At 33.7% G+C, this 23,923-nt stretch overlaps 1 protein-coding gene across 5 annotated transcripts in view; it reads right to left on the reverse strand.

Moving 5' to 3' along the window:
- Positions 1-23,923, reverse strand: part of Rpap2 (RNA polymerase II associated protein 2) — a 92,322-nt gene that overhangs the window by 53,524 nt on the left and 14,875 nt on the right. For all 5 annotated transcript variants that reach the window (XR_007351703.1, XM_015500888.2, XM_048814459.1 and 2 more), the window contains 4 exons: positions 16,004-16,039; positions 13,142-14,072; positions 5,885-5,967; positions 2,718-2,798 (listed from right to left, as the gene is read on the reverse strand). Coding sequence is in view for 4 of the 5 variants with exons in the window: in XM_015500888.2 (XP_015356374.1) it covers positions 2,718-2,798; positions 5,885-5,967; positions 13,142-14,072; positions 16,004-16,039 (1,131 nt within the window). In the remaining variant the exon portion in view is untranslated. The remainder of the gene's footprint in view (positions 1-2,717; positions 2,799-5,884; positions 5,968-13,141; positions 14,073-16,003; positions 16,040-23,923) is intronic.

Below are 23,923 nucleotides of genomic sequence, written 5' to 3' on the forward strand. Positions count from 1 at the left end.
TAAAGTAGACTTCAAGCTAAAGTTAATCAAAAGGGATAGAGAAGGACACTACATACTGCTCAAAGGAATCATATATCAACAGGACTTAACAATTATAAATACATATGCCCCAAACAATGAAGCATCTATGCTCATCAAACAAACTCTTCTCAAGTTCAATAGTCAAACAGACCACAACACAATAATTTTGGGTGACTTTAACACACCTCTTTCACCACTGGATAGATCTTCCAAACAAAAGCATAACAAAGATTCAATAACAGAATCAATAACTTAGACTTAACTGACATATGTAGAATATTTCATCCTTCAACAAGCGAATACACTTTCTTCTCAGCAGCACATAGATACTTCTCTAAAATAGACTATATTATGCCACAAAGCAACTCAGCAAATATAAAAAAAAGTAAAGGTACTATCCTGCATTCTATCAGATCTTAATGGAATGAAATTAGAAATCAATGATAAAATAAGAAATAAAAGCTACTCCAACACCTGGAGACTAAACAATATGCTACTGAATGAACAATAGGTTCAGAAAACATCAAGAAGGAGATTAAAAAATTTTTAGAGGTGAATGAGAAGACAGACACAACATATCAAAATCTCTGGGACACTATGAAGGTAGTTCTAAGAGGAAAGTTCACTGCATGGAGTTCATTCCTTCAAAGAAGAAAAAGTCAACAAATAAATGATTTAACATTACATTTCAAAGCCCTAGAAACAGAAGAATAAATCTGCACCAAAAGCAGAAGACAGGAAATATTAAAATTAGAGCTGAAATCAATGAAATTGAAACAATTGAAAAAACTGACAAAACAAAAAGTTGGTTCTTTGAACAAACAAAACAAAATTAGCAGACCCTTAGCCATGCTAATGAAGAAAAGGAGGGAGAAAACTCAAATTACTAATGTCCATGAAGAAAAAAAAAAATCACAACAGACACTACAGAAATACAGAAGATAATTATAAATTATTTTGAAAACTTGTACTCCAATAAAATTTGAAAATACTGAAGGCATCAAGAATGCTTGGCATTGACAATGAAAAAATAGGACATGGGTATCAATTATTTAAGGCTCCCCAGACAAATATAATCAGCCCTCAAATATGAGCAAATCTCACTGATTAGAAGTGTTTAAGGTAGTTTAACATTTTTTCCCTATGTGTTTCTGGTAAGTTCTGAGAACTTTGGAATACTTTTTTTCAAAAGATGCTATCCAATTAGATCTAAAGAAAAAATAAATCACTAGAAAATGTATGCTATTTATTCTTTCCTAAATAAGCAGGGCAAAACAAAAAAGAAAAGTGTAATTCAAGATAAGAGGACTCTAATATCTCTTCTGATGAGTCTTCAGTCACTTCACCAATTTGTCCAGCATAGTAATTATTACATTGTCTGCAGGAAGTTGAATGACAAGTCCTTTAAAAAAGGAAGGAAACAGGGGCTGGGGTTGTGGTTCAGTGGTAGAGTGCTCACCTTGCATGTGCAAGGCCCTGGGTTTGATCCTCAATACCACATAAAAATAAATAAATAAAATAAAGGTATTGTGTCCAACTACAGAAAATAAATATTTAAAAAAGGAAGAAAACAAAGAATAACTTCTGATTTTCATTTTTCCTCAGTTAAACTTCATGTTAGTGTAATATTCACTCCCTGATAAATCCTGAAGGAATCATAAACTTCAGTGTTTCCACACTGTATATATCTAGTCAAACTTTATCAAACTTTTACTTTTAGTACAGTTATTCCTTTCATTAGGATGCATGGTTCTGTGATAGGTATAAGACAGAATACGTAAAAAATCTACTGACTTTCTTCATCACTAAGAAGGATGCAGAAAAGTTCCACTTTGACCATATTATTTGACTTAAACCCTCTTTTTGGCATTTAATCAGTCAATTTTAAGTATAGGCCAATAAGAGGATCACTACTGGCATCCCTGAATTTGTGTGTTAATAATTTTGAAATTGGATCGTTTCCCCAATTCATGAGTAACAAAATCAGTAACTACTAGATAAATCATGTCAGACTTATTATTACCCAAACACTCACTTTCAAATATAAACATCCTAGAAAAAATTAAATAAAATGACCGTATGTGCACGTTTTATCAACCAGAACTTCACAATTGATATAAATTCTCTAGTCTCCCTTTCTTTATAGTTCTAAGTACTTCAAGTCAGTTCTATTCAATACAATACTGTTACCCTCTATCTTTTATTGTTCACTGTACTCATCTTTCCTTCTCATAGGCAAGTTCTTCCCTGAGGGGGGGCATAATGCTTCTTTTGCCCACAGTGCCTAGCACAGGGATGGTAATCTGATACATATTTACTATTCCTCTAAAATCAACAATGTTACTGGTTTTGTGTCATAGACAAAACTTTCCTTCTGGGAAGGGTTTGTGGCTCAGTGGTGGGGCGCTTGCCTAGCACATGTGAGGCCCTAGGTTCGATCCTCAGCACCACATACAAATAAATAAAATAAAATAAATATATATAAAATATACTTAAAAAAACTTTCCTTCTTAATTTTATGTTATTCTTATCTAAAGTGAATATACCAAGATTTATACAAGTAAGGAGTTGCATTAAATAGACAACAAGAAGTAATGTTTAGATGAGAAGAAAACATGTCTTAGTCTAATGGATTCTGTAGTAATCAATAAAGTAAAAATAACTCAGAAGGAAAAAATTAAAATAATAACACTAACCTGAAAGTTCGGATAAGATTTTTGAGTTGAGTATAAATATCTCCTAATGTAATCTGAAGAGGACCCAAAAGTCCAGGCAATCTGAAATGTAAAAAAAAAAGTTACATTTCTTTTATAATTTAATTTAATTATATAGAAACATACATTGGGTCATGCCTAACTCTGGATCTGCCGAAGGCAATAATGGCACTTAGGTGGAAGTGGTCATGATTTTAAACAGTTAAACTAGATTATGACTGGTAAGAAGTCAAAAGGAAACATTTCATAGTAACTCTATGCTCTACTTTGTAGTCTACGCTATAGTGTAAAGCACTAAAATGCAAAATCATTTTGGCCATCTGTATTTTGTCCTTAGTTTTTCTTACCTGAAGAGCAATTTGGCAATATATCTTAACATTTTAATTGTGAATATTCTTTGAGTCAATAGTTTTATTATGACAAAAATTTATCCTAAGGAAATAATCAAATAAAAAAATGCTTGCTATAGAAATAATTTTAGTAGTGAAAAACCAGAAACAAGGTGATTGATTAAATAAATTATGATATACACATTTAATAAATTGTAACAAAACCCTGAAAATAATGTCAATCTATTGTTTTTTTTTTAAATATATTTATTTATTTATTTTGAGATAGGGTCTAAGCTGCCTAGGCTGACCTCAGACTTGCCATCCTACTGATTCAGCCTCCTGAGTAGTTAGAGTAATAGGTGTGCACCACCGTACCTGGCTGTAGTGGTGTTTTATACCACTATGCTCTGTTTTTGAAAATGTGGAAAGATATGACAAATGTTAAATTAAAAATGCATTCATAGTATTATCCCATTTTTATAAAAACATGTAATGCTTCTATATATAATACCTATTACATATCAAACATTTCATTCTTTCTATGTTTCTACAACAGAGGGAACCAAAGGGAATGAACATACATACATACACCATACATATAATATATATAAACATCAAAATATTAACAAAGGTTATCACCAAGTGGTGGGATTACAGGTGATTTGACTTTCATTTCCTCCTTTATACTATTTCTGTATTGCTAAATATTCTCCAACAAGCACTATCTTTTTTAAAAAAAAATTATGAAAGTTTCAAAAATGTTCCAGAATAGAAAAGTAATAATAACCTCATTATCTATTTCCAGATTCAACATTTCAATATTTTCCTATATTGGTTTCATTTTCCTTCCTTTTTTTATAGTAATATTTTAAAGTAAACCAAATTCGTGACATCATGTCATTGGATTTCTATTTGTATTTGTTTCTCTAAACACAAACATAACTTCTTTGTATTTAAAATTATCATACTCAACCAAATAATTGCTTTGTAACATCTAATATCCAATACAAATTTATTTCCCTCTGGTTATTAAAAATGTCTTTTTATAATTGGTTTGTTCAAATCAGAGATCAAAAAAGGTGTTACTTTTATAATGAGAAAATGACAAACTGCTTTCATAAACTTGTAAATGACCTCAAAAACCCATGCCACCATAATTAGTTTTGTTTTCAATGCTCTTTGTGCTTTCTCTTAAGTGATTCCATCCCTTCTCAGTTCAATTCTTGTGCCAGTATCAGTAATATGGATTTCTAGCAAAGTTCTTTCTGGCATCCTCTGTTTTAGCCAAAACCCAGGATGCATAGACTGCTTCGATGACATGTCTGTATGGTCTCAAATTTAAAACTGTATATTCTAAAGTCTAGAAAACTATTTCTACATAAATTCTTATCTACTAAATACACAACAGTACGGATAATCTAACCCAACTTTCAAAATCTTTGTAACTAAAGTAATATCTTCTGTATTGTGAATAAGGTAGTCTTTTATACTGCTTTCTATATTAATATTTAATAGAAGCAAATAAACAAGTATGAAGATCATGTAAAAGGCAAAACTATTAATGGATTTATTGTATATGAAGGGCCCACCCATAGCAGATACTGCATAAATATTAAACATTTATTTATTTAAAAAAATATTTTTTAGATGTTGATGGACCTTTATTTTATTTATTTATATGTGGTGCTGACAATTGAACCCAGTACCTCACATGTGCTAGGCAAGCACTCTACCACTGAGCTACACTCCCAGCCCCTAAACGTTTATTTAAAATGTAAAAATTATAGTAGTTCCTCTTGATTCTGTTTTTTGTACATTACCAAGTCAAGATACAAAGCAAATAAAAAAGGATTTCAAGGGTGGTTTGAGAAGTACATACTTCAAAGCAAAATTGTCTTACTTTCCATTAATTATATCACAAGTAAACATTTTATATCTCAATTGCTCAAAACACTATGACATTTTTCTTATTTTCAAACTACTACAAAATTAAGACTTCTCTTTATTTACAAGTCCTGAAACAATGATTGACACACTTTCCCATGTTTTCTGCTAAAAAAAAAAAAACAAAAACGTGCAGGCTGAAAAGTTCAAGACAGCCCTCACATCTCTGGAAAAAAAGATTTTCAAGCCCCTTTTCACCGAGAAACCAAAATAGCAATTTTTGCGTCATTTATGATTGGGCTAATTATAAGAACAATCATTTCTGCTACAGGAAGCTTAAAGTGCAGAGTTGAGCTAAATAAAAAAACGTTGCTGAGTGTGAAATGATTCTATGAATATGTAGGTAGAGTGAGTTAACAGACCTTTAAAACTTTAACAACCTCTTATTCACATGTAAAACTAACATGACACATTTACCACAAATCAGTATTTAAATGATCTAGCTTTGATAGTTTTCCCCTGACTTCACTGGATTATTAAGAGGGAGTGAGATAGTTTAGAATCTCAACCTTCCTCTTTATGGTGGTGGTCTGTCTTCAACACAAAATTTAGTATCTTTGGGATACAGTAGCTTAACAATATAAAAATTTAAAGTGCAGACATTCATGTAAACTTTTCTTACTATTTTTCGAAATGTTTAAAATTGGGACTGGGGTTGTGGCTCAGTGATAGAGCGCTTGCCTAGCACGTGTGAGGCTCTGGGTTCAATTCTCAGCACCATATATAAATAAATAGGTCTATTGACAACTAAAAAAATATTAAAAGAAAAAAATTTTTAATGTTTAAAATTGAAGGGTAACATTTGCAAATTATGAAATCATAATATTGTTAATTTTAAAATATTAAAAACTGGGATGACAATTACATACTTACACTTTGCTCAATTTTTCAAGAACGATGCGTTTTCTAATCTGGTTCTGGGAACTTGAATCTATCAGTGGAAAGGTGGGATCATGCTGGATCACATTTTTCAACAAAACAAAACAGAATAATGAATTTACATTCTTTTATAAGTAGAACAATAAACACTAAGCACAAAAGATTACACCTGTGATATAAAAGGAAATAAACCAGACTTGAGATTTAAAAGATTTAAATCTGAGTATCAGCTCAGCTTGAGTCATTGCTTACTTGAATCATCTAGTTTCTTTGAAAGTTTTCTGATCAGTATAATAGGGACATTAATACCTCCTATATTTAATAAGAAAATGTATACAAAAGGATTCTGTAAACTACTAAGTGCTATACAAATGTGGGGTTAAAAGACTAAAATTAGCAAATATTATAAAATATATTATGGAAAGTTTTGCTTCTAAAAATGGCAGACAATAGAATTCAAACCACATAAAAATAAAATAAGGGTTATTGTGTCCACCTACAACTAAAACAAATATTAAAAAAAAAGTTATCAGAGCTCAATCAAGTTGGTTTTATTATAAGACTGTAAGGTTGATTTAATAGTAAAAATAAATGCAAATAAAAATCTCTCAAATGATCATCTTAAAAGGCACATGAAATTAACCTATTAAAATTCAATATCCATTTGTGATAATAATTAGTGAATTAGAAATAGAAGGAAACATCTATGAGCAGATAAAGAGGAATCTATAAGAAAGTTTACAACAAACATACTTAGTGGTAAAAATTTAAAGTGTTGCTTCTGAGACAGAGAATGAGACAAGGAAACCCAATGTTCTGGATGTCTAAGCCAGCAGAATAAGATACAGAAATACCAGGTTTTGTGTACAATGTGTCAAAATGCATTCTATTGTCATGTACAACTAGTTGGGAAAAAATTTTTAAAAATTTTAAAATGTGCTAAAGAGAAAAAAAAAAAAGAAAGAAATACTGGGAATAAGGGCTAGAATGCAGGAGGGAAAAAAGTACTGGGGATTGAACCTAGGGCTTCATGTATGGTATGAAAGCACTGTATTACTGAACTACATTCCAGCACTACAGATAAGTTATTAGAACTACTAATTATTATAAGTTATTAGAACTCATAATTTAAGTAGTCTAGCAAAGTTACTGGCTATAGAGTCAATACATGAAAATTGATTTTCTACATAAAAGTCAGGAAAAAAAAACTTTAAAAAAATATATTTTTTGCTTGTAGATGGACACAATGCCTTCATTTTATTTATTTTTATGTGGCACTGAGACTCAAATCCAGGCCCTCACACATGCTAGGCAAGCACTCTACCTCTGAGCTACAACTCAGCCCTTGGGAAAAAATTTTTTTTAATGATACCATTTACAATAGCTTATAAGAACCAGATACTTAGGAATAAATGAAATGCAACCTGTTTAAGACCCCTGTGCAAAAATCTATGATTACTGAACAATGTTAAAGCAGATTAAAAAAAATTTCTTTAGTTGTAGTTGGACACAATACCTTTATTTTACTTATTTATTTTTATGTGGTGCTGAGGATCAAACCCAGTACCTCACATGTGCTAGGCGAGTGCTCTACTGCTGAGCCACAAACCCAACCCCATTAAAGCAGATTTTTGAAAAAGGAAAGTCATACTACATTCACAAGTTGAAGTCTATAATGTAAAGATGTCAATTCTTTCCAAACTGATTTACATACAAATTAGATGTAACCCCGATAAAAGTCGTAACAGTCCCCTTCCCAATCGGTACTATGATAAACTAATTTTAAAATTTATAAGGAAAGAAAAAGAGAAGAATGGTCAGAGCAAACTTAATAAAGAATTAGATGGAGGGATTTATCATACAGATAGCAAAACTTATTATACAGCTACCTAATTAGCATGGTATTAGCTCAAGAAGAGAAATAGACCAATTTACCCACACATTTATAAACATTTTATTTTTGACAAGGTTCAAACTATAGCTGTAGAGAAGTGGGAACTCATTTCTTTAAAAACATTTTTTTTGGTTGTAGGTGGACACAATGGCTCTATTTTATTTTTATGTGGTGCTGAGAATTGAACCCAGTGCCTGATATGTGAGAGGCAAACACTCTACCACTGAACTACAACCTCAGCCCAGGAGACTCATTTTTTTTTTTAGAGAGAATTTTAATATTTATTTTTTAGTTTTCGGCGGACACAACATCTTTGTTTGTATGTGGTGCTGAGGATCGAACCCGGGCAGCACGCACGCCAGGCAAGCGCGCTACCGCTTGAGCCACATCCCCAGCCCCCAGGAGACTCATTTTAATACATGCTACTGAGTAAACTGGATATCCAAATGGGAAAAAAATGATATCTGATCCATACTTCTTAGTACAAAAACAAAGAAACAAACTCATTTCCAGATGAATTGCAGATCTAAATATGAAATGAAAAACAATAAAGCATCTAGAAGATAAACAATCTGGACTAAGATTTCATAAAGATGTTACTACAGAGGGGGCTAGGGTTGTGGCTCAACAGTAGCGCATTCACCTAGCAATTAAGAAAAAAAAATTTAAAAAAGATGTTACTACAGGGAACAATTAAAAAACTGGAGTCAAGAAATTGAAAGGGCAAGTTTCAAAGTGAAAAATATTTGTAATACATATAACTGATAAAGAAGTCCTACGAATCAATTTTTAAAAACTGAGACACTTTAATAGGTAAATGGAAAAAAGACTTCAACAGGTACTTCACAAGAGACTCTCCAAATGGTCAAGCAATGAACATGAAAGTATTTGATTCGTTAATCAAATAAATGTACTATAACCATCAAGCGATAGTACGAGAATGGCTAAAAATAACAACAGCAAAGAAAAAAGTAAAGGAACCCTCAAACAGCAGTAAATCAGTTTGAAAAACTGTCATTATCTAATGTAATTGCATATGTACATATTCTATGACCTAGCGACACATATCCTTCAGAACTGCATGCACATTAGAAGACATATATAAGAAATTTCATTACAGCACATTTCATAATAGTCCCAAACTAGAAACAGCCAAAATTTCCATTGATATAAAAAAAATTGTGGTAGTCCCCCTTATCCATGATGTCAGTTATCTGTGATCAGTCATGGTCTAAAAATATTAAATGGAAATTTTCAGAAATAAAGAAATGGTAAGTTTTAAATTGTGCACTGTTCTAAGTAGTATGATTCTGCTCTATTCAGCATAGGATGTGAATTATCCCCCTTTCTGGCATATCCAGATTATATATGCTACCCTAGCCTCGTAGTCACTTGGTAGCCTCTTGGTTATGAGATCAACTGTGGTGGTACTGCAGTGTTGTTATCAAGTAACCCTTATTTTACTTAATAATGATCCTAAAGTGTAAGAGTAGTAACACTAGCAATTCAGTTTAAGACAAAGAGAAACTGCAAAGTACTTTTAAGTGAAAAGGTGAAAATTCTCAACTTAAAAAAAAATTACTCTGTGCTGAAATTGCTAAGATCTATAATAAGAACAAATCTTATTTGCAAAATTACAAAGAAAAAATGGAATTCACACTAGTTTTGCTATCACACCACAAACTGCAAAAGGTACAGCCACAGCGCATGTAACTGCTTAGTTAAGATGGAAAAGGCTTGTGATTAGAAGAAATAAACAGAAAATGTGTTCTTACTGAGAGCAATTTATTGTGCTATAGAGTATGCAGCCTATTCGAGGATTTCAGCAAGGGATCTCCTAAAACAAATGAGACCAAGCCATTTACTATAAATAAAGGCAAGACAGATTCAAGAATAATTTGGATTAACAAATATAAAAATTACTGGAGAGGGTGCATCTGTCAATGAAGAAACCTGCTGCCACATTTCCAGCAGAGCTGAAATAGTATCACCTTTGTGATCCTATTAAAAGCAAGTTTTAAATTGTTATGAAACAGGCCTCTTTTGAAAAAAGATGCCCAACAGAATCTACATTCATAAAAGTGCACAAGTGGCACCAGTGCATAAAACATGGAAGGACAGATAACTCTGGCACTATGTGTCAATGCTGTAGGGCATATAATAAAGCCAGGTTCAACGTATACAGCCAAGAACCTACCTACTCTCAAAAAGAAAGCAAAAGTTATCCGTCCTTGTTCTTGCAGCATAATCAGAAAGCATGGGTAGCAGACATCTTGTTTATGGGATGGTTTCATTGACACTTCATCTTAGAAGTTAAAAAAAAAAAAGTTTGGAAAAGAACAGGTTGGAATTTTAAAATCCTATAAATAAAAGACAATGCACCTGATTATTCTGAATTTGTTTGCCATGAAAATGGAAATGTCACAGTTGTGTTTTTACCTCATTGTTTCAGGGCCTTCACTAAGGCATTATTTGGTTTCCCAAGGCCACAAACCCCCATCTGGTATTTGATCAGCAATTGATGCAGACTTTACTTTAGACATACTACAGTCCTGGGAATCATTTGTTATTGCTGATATTACAACATTCATCAAAGCTGTAATGAGTAAAAGCCAGAAACTACACGTTTGCTGGAAGAAATGATAGAGTGAAATTGTAAATGATTTTAAAGGCTTTTCAGGGATTGATGAAGAAGTTAGGAAAAGCATTCATGTGGTAAAGACAAGTTGGTGGAGAAGGATTTGTCAATGTGTTTGGTGAAAAAGTGGAAACAGTGAAGACTACGAAGAAGTATTAACAAATGAGGAAGAACTTGTTGAATCATCTACAAGAGGAAGAGGACGATGATGAAATGGAAGCAGAATCAGCAATATGGCCATTAGTGAAATTTGCTCAAGTGTTTCAAATTGCACAAACATTAAAGGACAAAATTAGGGATTATGATCCTTGGATGGATCACAGCATTAAAGTCACCTTTCTAAAGGACTGCAACCTCTGCAGTCACACTTTGACATAATTATGACTTGATGATCCATGATTACCCAAAACAGATGATTCTTTTGACATATTGTCAGAAGGTCAAATGTGTCTAGCACCAGCTCACTTCATCTCATCACATGGGCACTGTTATCAATTCTCATCATTACAAGAAAGGTGAGTACAGTACAAGATACTTTGAGAGAGACTACATTCAAATGACTTTTATTACAACTTTATAACTTTTATAATATAAAATAGTGTTTATGTTGTTTGTAACTTTTTATTATAACTTTTATATTATTATAATTCTTTTATTTTATTGTTAGTTATTGTTGTTAATCTCTTCATGTGACAATTAGACTTTTTTGTTTGTTTTTGTGGTGGTGGGGATTGAATCCAATGCCTTGTACATGCTAGGCAAGACCTCTACCACCGAGCCACATTCCCCCAATTAGACATTCTCATAAGTATGTATGTTTAGGAAAAAACATAGTGAATATAATATTTGGTTTCTGGCAACCACTGAAGGATGGGGGCGGGACTGAACACTGGATTTATATAACAGAGTACTACACAGCAATGAAAGAACGATCTACAGCTATGTGCAACAACATAAGTTGAATCACAATCATAATATTTTATAAAGTAAATGGGATACCAAGGAATACACATACTGTTCAAAAACTGGCAAAACTAATCTATGCTATAATAGCAACTACTAATTTTATAAAGAGGTAAGATTTGGAGTAGACATAAATGGGGTATCTAGTTTACTTATAATGAATTTGGTCTGTGTAGTGACTTCATGCATGTGTTCACATGTGAATAAATATTCTATAAGCTGTACATTTACTGTTTGCATTATAGGTCAATGAAAGTTTAAAAATGTTATACCTTTCAGGTATCAGGTTTTTCTTTTTAAGGCTTACAAGCACAAAAATGATAAAACAAGTGATATACAACTTAAGAAAGACCAATACTTCTCTCAGTTTAATAAAAGTTTTTGATGCTGTCCAATAATACAGTTGATGCGCTTTCAAGTATGGTGCTAGACTAGGAGAAACATTTACAGAAAGAAATTTCTAAATTTTTACTATATTCCCATTTCTGCTCTCTTCCAAATATCCAAAAGTATTTTCAAAAAATATTTATTTTTTAGTTGTAGCTGGACACAACACCTTTATTTCATTTGTTTATTTTTGTATGTGGTGCTGAGGATAGAACCCAGGGTCTCGCACATGTGAGGCGAGCGCTCTACCGCTGAGCCACAACCGCAGCCCCTCCAAAAGTATTTTTAAACTTAGAGCTATATTTGCTCAGAAATCTTTAGTAACAAAGTTTGTGGTAAAAACATTACCCACTCCTCTTTATGCCAAATGACTTCATTTCTTAAACAAGACCTATGAACCAAAAATGGGTAACAGAAATACTAAAAGGTTCTTCCTAAAACTCGACAGATATATTCAATCTCTCTATGTCTATTTACTATGTACCAACTATATGTCACACACTGAGATAAACGTTTTACATACATTCCCTTTAAAACAACTGAGCAAGGGAAGTTATTATTAGTCCTATTTACAGATGAGCAAACAGACTCAAAAAACTAAGTTTTTATAAAACTAGTAAATGACATAACAGATATTCAAATCTAGGTCTTTCTGAATGTACTCTTCCCATTTTCCATATCCATTATTTTCCAAGAAGTCCCTTTATTATATTATTTTCATCTATAATATTTTAAATGGTGTGCTTGCCAAATATTTTATTATTCAACAACTAAGTTTATGCTACTGCATATAGTCTCAATGTAAATAAAACACACATACCACATGGAGAGATCTCTAACACCACACACTAACAAAGAAAAAAGCTTCTTCAGAGGGTCTACTTAAAAAAAGAAATGGGCTTTTTTGTTGTTATCATTGTGAACTTTGGGCCTCATGCATGCTAGGCATGCCCTTCCACTGAACTAAATCCCCAGTTTGAAGAACCAGGTTTAAAAGAAAACTTTGTTTCATCTTTCTAGGCTCATTTTACATTATAGAGAAATATTACACAATTTATGAAAATTTATTAGGAGGAAACCAACTTATTTGTAAAATTGTACTGCCAATAGTAGAGAATGCATTTTAAAACAGAAGACAGATGCACTAAAGAAACTTTTAGTGGGCTGGGGATATAGTTCAATGGTTAAAACATTTGTTTAACATATGTAAGGCCCTGGGTTAAAAAAAACACCTCAAAATAATACTTATTGAAAATTTAACAAGAACTCTTTAATATTCTTCTTCCTGCTAAGATTCATTATGATGACTTTTCCAAATGTTAGCAGCCTGAAAAAACTCATTATTTTGACACTTATCATTAAGACATACCTCTTCCAAGTCTTGTGATTTGGTGGTTTCTTCATTCAAAACATATCGTCCTCTATAAAATTCCCTGATCCTTAGATTTAATGTTTCAGTTTCTTTTTTCAAGTTCTCATAACTTGGCAGTGGTTTAATGGCTGCATTTGAGCCCCTGAAAGGTAAAGATTCATCCAGGCTATTCTGAGATTCCACCAAAACAGGGGAATGGCTATCTGGGTGAGAGTTTATGTCATCTTCATCAAGTTCTTCATTAACCAGAGAGGCTGGAGAGGGTTTCAGACACACAGAAGCATAATTCTGGCCATACAAAAACTTCAAAGTTTCTTCTGTCTTCCATTCAATCAAAGTCTGTTTTAGAATTTTAAGTAAGTTTGTCTTTGCAACTTCAGGACACATCTGCATGGAACTAGAGGCTGACTTAGAAATTTGGTTTGATTTGGCAAATTTGGTCTTAAAATGCTCAGCACTTTTCTTACTTATGCCAACAAAAGTTATTTCTGACATGTATTTATTTTCAAAATTTCCTGAAGCTTTTAATCTTTCATGCAAAGGACTACATGAAGAAATCTGAGTATTTACTTTCTGTAAAGGAAGTTCACAATCAGCAGCTTTCTCCTGACAATCCAATATGCAACTGCCTAACTGCTCAGTGACATCTACTACTGTCTGTTCTTTGTCTCTGTGTTTGGAGTTAGCTTCTTCACCAACCTGCTTTTTCATTTTGCTTTTTTGGTGTAACTGTGGCCTTGTACCCATTGCATTTGGTTTGTTTCCTGGTAGAATGGAGGAAACAAAGTCTTGCTCATTATCACTGGTATAATCACTACAAGTGCTAGAAGAACTAGATTCATATTGCTCTTCAAAATGACCAGGATTATCAATATCTGATGTTTTAATGGCTTTACTGCATAACTGTACTTCCTCTCCTGAATGGCCACTGTAAAAGGAAAGATAAACAAAATAATTATAACAGGAAAGTCCCATGATACTTTTACTTTGTAACTTTCAAGGTAGCAACTTTTATTCCTCAGGCATAACCTTACAGACACTGATATATTTATTTTAGAGAAAGCCACATTTCTTTGTATCAGTAAGTATTTGATAACAGCTCTCCTTCTACCTTTCTTCCTTTTGGCTGTTCCTCTTAATTTTGAGTTGTTAGAGGAGTCCAGGAAAATGAAAAAAAAATTTTTAGTAAATCCATTCTACTGAATTATTTTGATTTTTACTTGATGTTTTTGTGACTGTTTTAGTAACTTTTAAAAAATAAGTTTTTCTCCTGAAAATTTCATTATTGGGTTCTCAAAAAATATAATTACAGGAACTCGGTTAACTCTGATAAAAAAAAGATGAGTAAATGTTTTCCAATGTGGTTATCATACAGAAAATTCCATAAATAAACAAAAGAAAATCATAGCGGACCATAAATCTGAAAAATCAACAATTTCAATATAAGATAAAATTTGAAAATCAAGAGTTACAATGGAATGCTCACAATAAAAGATAATGGTTTTCCTTATTACTGCTTTCCAATTTTCAGATTAGAGTTGAATAAGATAAAGAAATATGGGAAACGTAAAGGCAAAGAGTAGTTTTGCTAATTCAACTTGAGACAAACAAGGATAGGTAAACAGTTGTTCTCAAGCACATACCTATTAGAACTTTTAACACATTCAGATGAGGAAGTTTTTGGGTTAAGAAACACACCTGGGGGCCTGGGGTTGTAACTCAGTGGTAGAGTGCTTGCTTAGCATGTGTGAGGCACTGTGTTCAATTCTTAGCATTGCATATAAATAAATAAAATAAAGGTCCGTCGATAATTATTAAAAAAAAAAAACAAACTTGAAACACACCTTGGAGATGTGTAAAAGAAAAAAAAAGCAAAAAGCAAGATTATGGATAGGGGGAAAAATGGCAATTTTTTTCAATATTAGATGTAATGTTTAGGGCTGGGGATGTGGCTCAAGCGGTAACGTGCTCGCCTGGCATGCGCGGGGCGCTGGGTTCGATCCTCAGCACCACATAAAATAAAATAAAGATGTTGTGTCTACCAAAAACTGAAAAATAAATATTAAAAAATTCTCTCTCTCTCTCTCTCTCTCTCTCTTAAAACAAATAGATGTAATGTTTAGTTAAAATTTAATCTATATAACAAGGGGACCATCTCTTAGATAAGAAAAAAGTATAAGTTTCAAAAAACAGAACAAGTTAAAAATCAACTTTCATATTATTTCATACTTTTTTGTAGAATTTTAAGGCAATTAAATTTTTTTTCTATACTAATTTGAAGTTATAAAGACATTCATCATTAAGTATCAACACTGTGTAGCTAAAGGTTGTGGTTATTAACTAGGAACATTTATGCTGAGAGTTATAGGATATGTTTTCAGAGATGTCCATGGTTGGTCAAGCAATCCTATGAGGAGGGTTTAAGGGGAGAAAAAAAAAATCACAGCCTAGAAGTTATATTAGTGCTTTCAAATAACTAAATAACTGATAATTAATGTCTTGATCCTATAAGATCATAAAATTCTTTCAACAAATGTAATTGGTACAATCTAGCTGACAAAGAAACCCAGTATCTGAGATGGAGGGTGTGTTTGTGTCATATTTCAACAGGTTCAATTAGACCTCCTCAGTAGGAACAGCTGTACAATAAATCAGAGATCAAACACATCATACACATCATCTTAGCATCACTATATAAAAAAGCTGAACATGTCAAATATTTCTTTGTGTGAGCTAAAATAGGACACTTAAAATGTATCAGCACAGGAAGTCCAAGCACTCATATCACCTGGTTCACTCCTAATGTTTCTATCAACATGAACACTATAGAGAATGTAAGTGATACTGATTCAACCATACCTTTGTCCTTCCTTCAGCAGCTGAAAATCGGGATGCCTATGACAAAAACAGAAAATTGAAGGCATTATTATAGAGTTTATTTTCAAGAGTTTATTATAAGTGCACTAGGTAAAAAACATTTTCAAGAGTTTATTATAAGTGCACTAGGTAAAAAATACAATAAGAAGAGTTCATTTAAAGATTCTAAGAAAAAAAAGGACAAAGTACTATGAAACTCTTCAACAAGAAATCTGAGTTAGTCTCTTATCCAAAATTTGTTTGTTTTCAGTACTAAGTTCAAATTTCCTTGACTAACCTGGACAAAAGCAAATCTCTTAATTCCAGAGTTATCATTGTCTGTACAATTAACACATCATATACTCCTTTATGGCCTACTACCAGAACTATTACCTATGTTTTACTTTTCATGTTTAATTCTGATTTCTTAACTAGGCTACAAGTTCCTTGAGGGCAGAGACTATGTTTATAATTCTCCTATATATCCCTTCTATAGTCATTAAAACCAGTGCCTCAATTTCTGAGAAAGCAGTTACACTGTACTACGGATATGAACTATATACATATCCGTAGTATATAGTATATAAATCATATAGTGATTTAACTTTCAGGAAAAAGAAAAAAAGGACTATGCAACACGAGAAATCATATTTGGCTATCACAGTTATTAAAAAGGGAGAAAGAAAGCTCTTAATAGGCCAAATATAAAGGAACCAACACAGCAAACAAATTCATGCATGAGGAAAGGAAACATCCATAAAATACTTATTAAGTGACTCAGAAAACACTGCCTCTTTTCCCATATATTTTTTAAAATATATAAATATATATTTTTCAGTTTTTAAATTTTTTTTAAAGAGAGAGAGAAAGAGAGAGAGAGAGAGAGAGAGAGAGAGATTGATTCTTAATATTTATTATTTTTAGTTTTCGGTGGACACAACATTTTTATTTTATGTGGTGCTGAGATCGAACCCAGCGCCCCACGCCTGCCAGGTGAGCGCGTTACCGCTTGAGCCACATCCCCAGCCCCAAGTTTTTAAATTTTTATGTGGTGCTGAGGATTGAACCCAGTGCCTCACACATGCTAAGTGAGAGCTCTACCACTGAGCCACAACCCCAGCCCCCTCCATATTTTTTTATTGGTGCTTCATAGTTATACATAACGCTAGGATTTGTTGTTACGTACTCGCACATGCTCACAAAACGATTTGGCTAATATTGTTCCCCAGAATTTCCTCTTTCTCTTTCATCTTCACTCATCCTGGTCCCTTTCCTCTCTTCCACTGATCTCCCTTCGATTTTCAGGAGACCTGACCCTGCACCTTTTCCCTTTTCTTCTCTAGTTTCTACAAATGAGAGAAAACATACAACTCTTGACCTTTTGAGTTTGGCTTATTTTGCTTAACATAATGATTTTGAGTTCCATCCATTTCCTGCAAATGACATAATTTTATTTCTTTATGGCTGAATAAAACTCCATTGTATACATATGCCATGTTTTCTTTATTCATTCTCTAATGGACATTTTGGCTATTGTGAATTGTTCTGCTATAAACATGGGTATGCATGTATCACTATAATATGCTGGCTTTAAGTCTTTAGGATAAAATACCAAGAAATGGTCATATGGGTCATATGTTGTTCCATTCCTAGTCTTTTGAAGAGCCTCCATACTGATTTCCATATTTATTTACAATCCCATCAATAGTGTAAAAGTGTTCTTTCCCACATCCTCTCCAGCATTTATTCTTATTTGTATTATTTTTTAAAAACACTTTTAAAAATACCTTTAATTTTTTTAAATTTTATTTTTATGTGGTCCAGAGGATCAAATCCAGTGCCTCACACATGCTAGGCAAACACTCTACCACTGGACTACAACCAAAGGCCCCTCATTTGTATTCTTGATGACTGCCATTCTAACATAAAATCTCAATATAGTTTTGATTTGCATTTTCATAACTGCTAATGATGTTGAACATTTTTTCATATATTTGTTGGCCATTTGCATTTGTTCTGAGAAGTGTCTGTTTAGTTCATTTGCCTATTTATTAACTGGGTTATTTGGTTGTTTTTTTGTTTTGTTTTTGGTGTTAGGTTTTTTTGAGTTCTTTATATATTCTAGATATTAATCCTCTCTCAGAAGAGTAGCTAGCAAAGATTTTCTCCCATTCTGTAGGTTCTCTCTTCACATACTTAATTGCTTCTTTTGCTGTGAAGAAGCTTTTTATGCTTTTGAAGAAGCTTTTGATGCTGTTCCATTTATTAATTCTTGGCATTATTTCCTAGGCTTTAGGGGTCCTATTAAGAAAGTCATTGCCTATGCCTATATGTTAGAGTGTTCACTCTATGCTTTCTTGTAGGATATAAAGCCAGCGCCTTATGCATGTTAAACAAGCTTTCTACCACTGATCAGCATCTCCATCTCCTCAAAGTACTGTCTAAAGACTGCAAAACAGGTTAAAAAAAGAAACATCAGGGGTTTAGGGACACACTACAGAGAAGCTAAGAACCTTAGCATAAATCTCACTGAAAGGCTTAAAACAGAGGTGCATTAAAGATAGTGATATTACAAAATTTTCAATTAGAAAATCAAGTTAAATAAATAGATGGAATCAGAACTTTTTTTGGGGGGAAGGCAGAGGTGTAACCAGGGATTGAACTCAACCACTGAACCACATCCCCATCCCTATTTTGTATTTTATTTAGAGACAGGGTCTCACTGAGTGCTTAGCATTTCACTTTTTTCTTTTTAATATTTATTTTTTATTTTAAATTTTTTTAAAAGAGAGAGAGAGAGCGCGCGCGCAAAAGAGAGAGAGAGAGAGAGAGAGAGAGAGAGAGAGAGAGTTTTTAATATTTATTTTTTAGTTTTCGGCAGACACAACATCTTTGTTTGTATGTGGTGCTGAGGATCCAACCCGGGCCGCACCCATGCCAGGCAAGCGCACTACCGCTTGAGCCACATCCCCAGCCCAATATTTATTTTTTAGGTTTAAGTGGACACAATATCTTTTATTTTACATTTATGTGGTGCTGAGGATCGAACCCAGTGCCTCATGTATGCTAGGCAAGTGCTCTACCACTGAACCACAATCCCAGCCCCAGCATCTCACTTTTGCTGAGGCTGGCTTTGAGCTTGCCATCCTCCTGCCTCAGCCTCCCAAGATGCTGGGATTACAGGCACAGAACTCATTTGAATTAGGACATTTCGAGGCGGCCAGTCAGAAATATCAGAGTTGCAATATTTTTCTTCACAGTACCAACAATGTTAACTATCACAAAGATAATTCACTCATCTTTTGTTCATTCCCAAAAATAGGCATTGCAGAGAATGGGCTCTCTTTGTCAATCTTCTCATTAGTTGTGAGAAGTACTGCAAATTAAGGGATTCTTCCCACTACATATATCAGGAGGCATACAGGATGAAGCCATTCCTGCTCTGGAGATTTTTTTTTTTTTTTTTTTTTTTTTGCAGTTCAGGAATTCCTCAGACTACAATTAAAATTAAAACCAATGGGTACTGAGTTGCCTGAAAGTGATCGAGTTTTTCTTTTTCCTTTGCTCCTTAGCCAATAAAATTGGCAGATCTTTCCCCAAATATCCCATTTACCCTGTTAACTGCTTTCTACTCACAGAAGTGCCTTAGACTTTGAGGCAACTCAAAGAAAAAAAAAAAATGACACTGCTTGGATGGTGACTAGCCTTGACTACTACCGGGACTATTTATAACTTTCACTAAGGGTTTTTGGAGCCTAAATATTGTGCTAATATTCACAACAGAGTGCTTTATTGCCTGTTGACTACTTCTTCCCATTTCTATCCCCCGTTCTCTTACTCTTTTTATCCCACATTATTATAGCCATTATCACTGAAATTATTAAGGTTCAGCATCACCAAGCTATCTAGCAAGCACTTAGTCCTATACTGGAGTCTGAGTACCACTGTAGGTAAGAAAATATGTGTAAAAGTCAGGTACAGTGGTGCATGCATATAATCCCAGGGGCTTGAGAGGCTGAGGCAGAAAGATTTCAAGTTCAAAGCTGTCCTTATTAAGACCCTGCCTCAAAATAAAAAAATTAAAAAAGGGCTGGGGATATGACTCAGTGGTTAAGTGCCCCTGGGTTCAATTCCTGGTATGGAAAAGGAAAGAAAAAAGAAAACATACAGTAATATTCAACTGGTTTCTCAAACTTCATAGCTAACTTACAAATAGAGAATTTTTTGAGATGGGGAACTCATTACATTACCCAGGCTGGCTTCAAACTTCTGACCCTCCTGCCTCAGTCTCCCAAATTGCTGAGATTACAGACACAACTTACCATGCCCAGCACAGAGTATTCACCATTCAAAAAATTCCTTCCAAAATCAAATTCTGAACTATAAGTATGGACTATGTTGGGTATGCTAATAGAAATAGGTTCCTATTCCTAAGGATCTTATGATTTAGTAGGAGAAAATTGCATGTTCTAAGAGCTTTACAAATATTAATCTTCATAATAAAGAGGCAGCTAGTACTATCGTCCTCATGTAAGAGACAAAGAAACTAAGTATAAGAAAGAGTAAGTCATTTGTCCCAAATTACACAACTATTAAATGATGATGCCAGGAATCAAACTCAGACAGTAAGACTCATAATAATTACACTGTAGACAATAAGTAAAGTTTAGCCTTTCAAGCTGAAAAATTAATAGAAAAGAATTTATCATTTAAATAAAACAGTGGCAGACATGTCCAAGGAATACTGTGGATATTTGATTCCTCAAGTTTTGTGATAGATAAATGTGTGAATATGGCAACTTGTAGGTAAGATAACAATATTGGAATGGTGGTAATTCAAGGAAATAGTATCAACTTACAAGAAGTTTTGGATGGAGTATAAATAATGGCTGTTCAGAGCAATCTATGTCCCTTCCCTAAAGGGCCTGTTTTTCTGTGTTAAAAACTGGATCATGTGTATTTTCATTTTAAAATTTTGGTAAAATAAACCTTTGTAACAATCAAGAAAAATAACACTTTGATTATATAATTCAAGAGTATGAGAGATATATAAATTACTATAGGAAATTAGAAATGAAGGAAAAACTTCCTGTTGAGCCAATCCAGAAAGTTTTGTAGAGGAATCATATAAACTGGGCTTATAAAAATAGATACAGGGGCTTGACTTGTAGCTCAGCAGTAGGGTGCTTGCCTAACACATGTGATGCCCTGGGTTTGATTCTCAGCATGGCATATAAATAAGTAAATAAAATAAAGGTCCATTGACAACTTAAAAAAAAAAAAGATACAGATAATCCTACAGCTCTCGCTCAAGGGTATTATCCATATACCATTTTTTTTCTTTTTAAAAACATGTAATTATGCTTATATCTACCCTAGCTCCTAAAAGACAAACAAAACTCAACCCTGTTTTTTAGTCATACAATCCCCTAGCCCTTTTCTTTTTTCCATAAAGGAGCTATTTACTTTGGTACATTTATGTATGTATATAACGTGATACTATTAGATTATTCCATGCCAGTAGCTTATTCATTATAAGCTTTCTTTAGAGAAGTTTACACTCATCATTTTCAATTCCATTTCTCGTGTCTAGTAATCAACCCTCTGCCTCCTTAAGTCTGTTCTCATTACTCCCTTGAAATGGTTCTTGCTAAGATTACCAACTGATAATAGGGTTGGATATTTTTCAGTTTCTTTTTTTAAAGTGAGGGGTGGGGTGGAAATCAGTATGAAAGGAGATCTTAAAGGAGGAAAAATGGGAATAAATCATAAAGTGAAGTCTTGGAGAAAGAAATGAATCAGTAACAAAGAGGAGGGTACCATTAGCAATGAGGATATAGAGAAATGAGAGTGCATATGAAGACAAAAAAGTTGAAAGAGATTCTGTTGGATGCCCTCAATTGTTTTGGTAAAGTAGTGCGTCAAATTAGGTTTATGGAGAGCAGGAAAGATTTGAATGCACCAGATAATCAATAAGAAACGAAGGGGAAAAAAATTTGAGCACACAGTTGTGAATAGGGTCAAAGGAAAGCAGGCTTTGGTGCTGGGAAGATCAAGGTTTAAATCCCAAATCTACAGCGTATCAGCCATGAGTACTTGAGTGAATCACTATACTTCTATGAGTCTCAGTTCTGCCATCCACAAAATGTGTAATTTAATTATATTTCCCTAGTGATGCTGTGAGGATATCGTTAAATGAAGTAACTTATCTGAAGTGTTACAGGTCTTACTTAGTTGATAACTTTCCCCAATAACATTTAGCAACCTAAGTACTGAAAAAAAGAACGGCTGCAGCTTGGGAAGTGGACATAGCAGGAGAAAGGAGAACCTGGGATTGTCTGAGAGAACAACGCTATATTTGTTAATTGTAAAGCTTAAGAAAATAAAAATAAAAAGGGCTTGCTAACCTAGAAGAATAGAGCCAGGGGAGACAGGAGGTCAAATTGAGGTTACAAAGCAGACTGATAGCTATAGAGGAGATAAAGGCTGTGGTCAGAGACGGGAAGCTCTTACTTCAAGATCATGAAGGCAGAACAGTTTCAAATAAGAATGAAGTCCAAGTGTGGCTGAATCAAGAAGTAATCAGCATGTAAACATTGCTGTAAATCAGGAATACAATTTAAAATAATTTTATAAGAAATTCCCAGCGACATAACTTTCTTTTCGGGGGGGGGGGGGAACAGGATCTTACTATGTTGATCAGGATGGCATTGAAATCCTAGACTCAAGCAATTCTCTCTCTCAATCTTCCACTTGATATTTTTTCAGAACTAAAATTCAGTCTCAAAAGGCAAGAAAAAATTTAACACAGAGTTATATAGTTAATGCCTATTATACGCTAGGTGTTTTTTTTGTTTGTTTGTCCTTTTTAATTGTGGTAAACAGGCCAAGAGTATAACCCGGTGGTAGAGCATGTACCAGACCCTGGGTTCAATCTGCAGCGTGCATGCACACACAACTTTAGTAAAAATATACATATGTTAAATTTACCATTTAGTATGTATTTGTGTGTGTGTGTGTGTGTATATAGTATTTGTGTGTGTGTGTATATATATGTGTGTGTACATATGTATATGTGTGTGTGTGTATATACATATTTTTTAGTGGGGGAGAACTGGGGATTGAACTCGGGGGCACTCAACCACATACCCTGCCCTATTTTGTATTTTATTTATAGACAGGGTCTTTCTGAGTTGCTTAGCACCTCGCGGTTGCTGAGGTTGGCTTTGAACCCGTGATCCTCCCTCAGCCTCCCGACCACTAGGATTACAGGTATATGTCCAGCAGTTTTGTATATTTTAGGTGTACAATTCAGTGTATTTACGTGGTTTACAACTATTACCACCATCTATCTCCAGCACTTTTTCATGTTTCCAAACTGTCTCCTAGGTGGCTCAAACGTTATTTTATATAATTGTTACACTACTTACAACTTTTACAGATGAGGAAAAAGAAGATTTGAGAGGTTAACTGACTTCCTGAAGATCACAGAGCTTGGGCTGGGGTTGTGGCTCAGTGGCAGAGCGCTCGCCTAGATTGCATGAAGCACTGGGTTCAATCCTCAGCACCACATAAAAATGAAATAAAGATATTGTATGTCCACTTACAACTAAAAAACAAATACTTAAAAAAAATCACAGAGCTAATAGTAATATGTCTAAATTCAAACTTAGGCCTGATATCAATCCAAGTTCTTTTCACTGCATGTGAGATGCTGCTAATGTCAGAAAAAAGACCACCCAAACATTTCAGGATACAACCTTTGTTTTTTATCCCTCTCACAGGAACTCATTATACTGCATTATGACCCAAACCATTCTAGGTCAATGTTTTTTCTCTTACGGGGAATCAGGAGACATTCTGTGAGACGCATTGTTGTTCTCTGTGACTTAAGAGGTATACTCCAGGTATGTTTTCATACCT

This window comes from Marmota marmota, unplaced genomic scaffold (assembly GCF_001458135.2).
Source record: "Marmota marmota marmota unplaced genomic scaffold, marMar, whole genome shotgun sequence".
NCBI classification, from domain to species: Eukaryota; Metazoa; Chordata; class Mammalia; order Rodentia; family Sciuridae; genus Marmota; species Marmota marmota.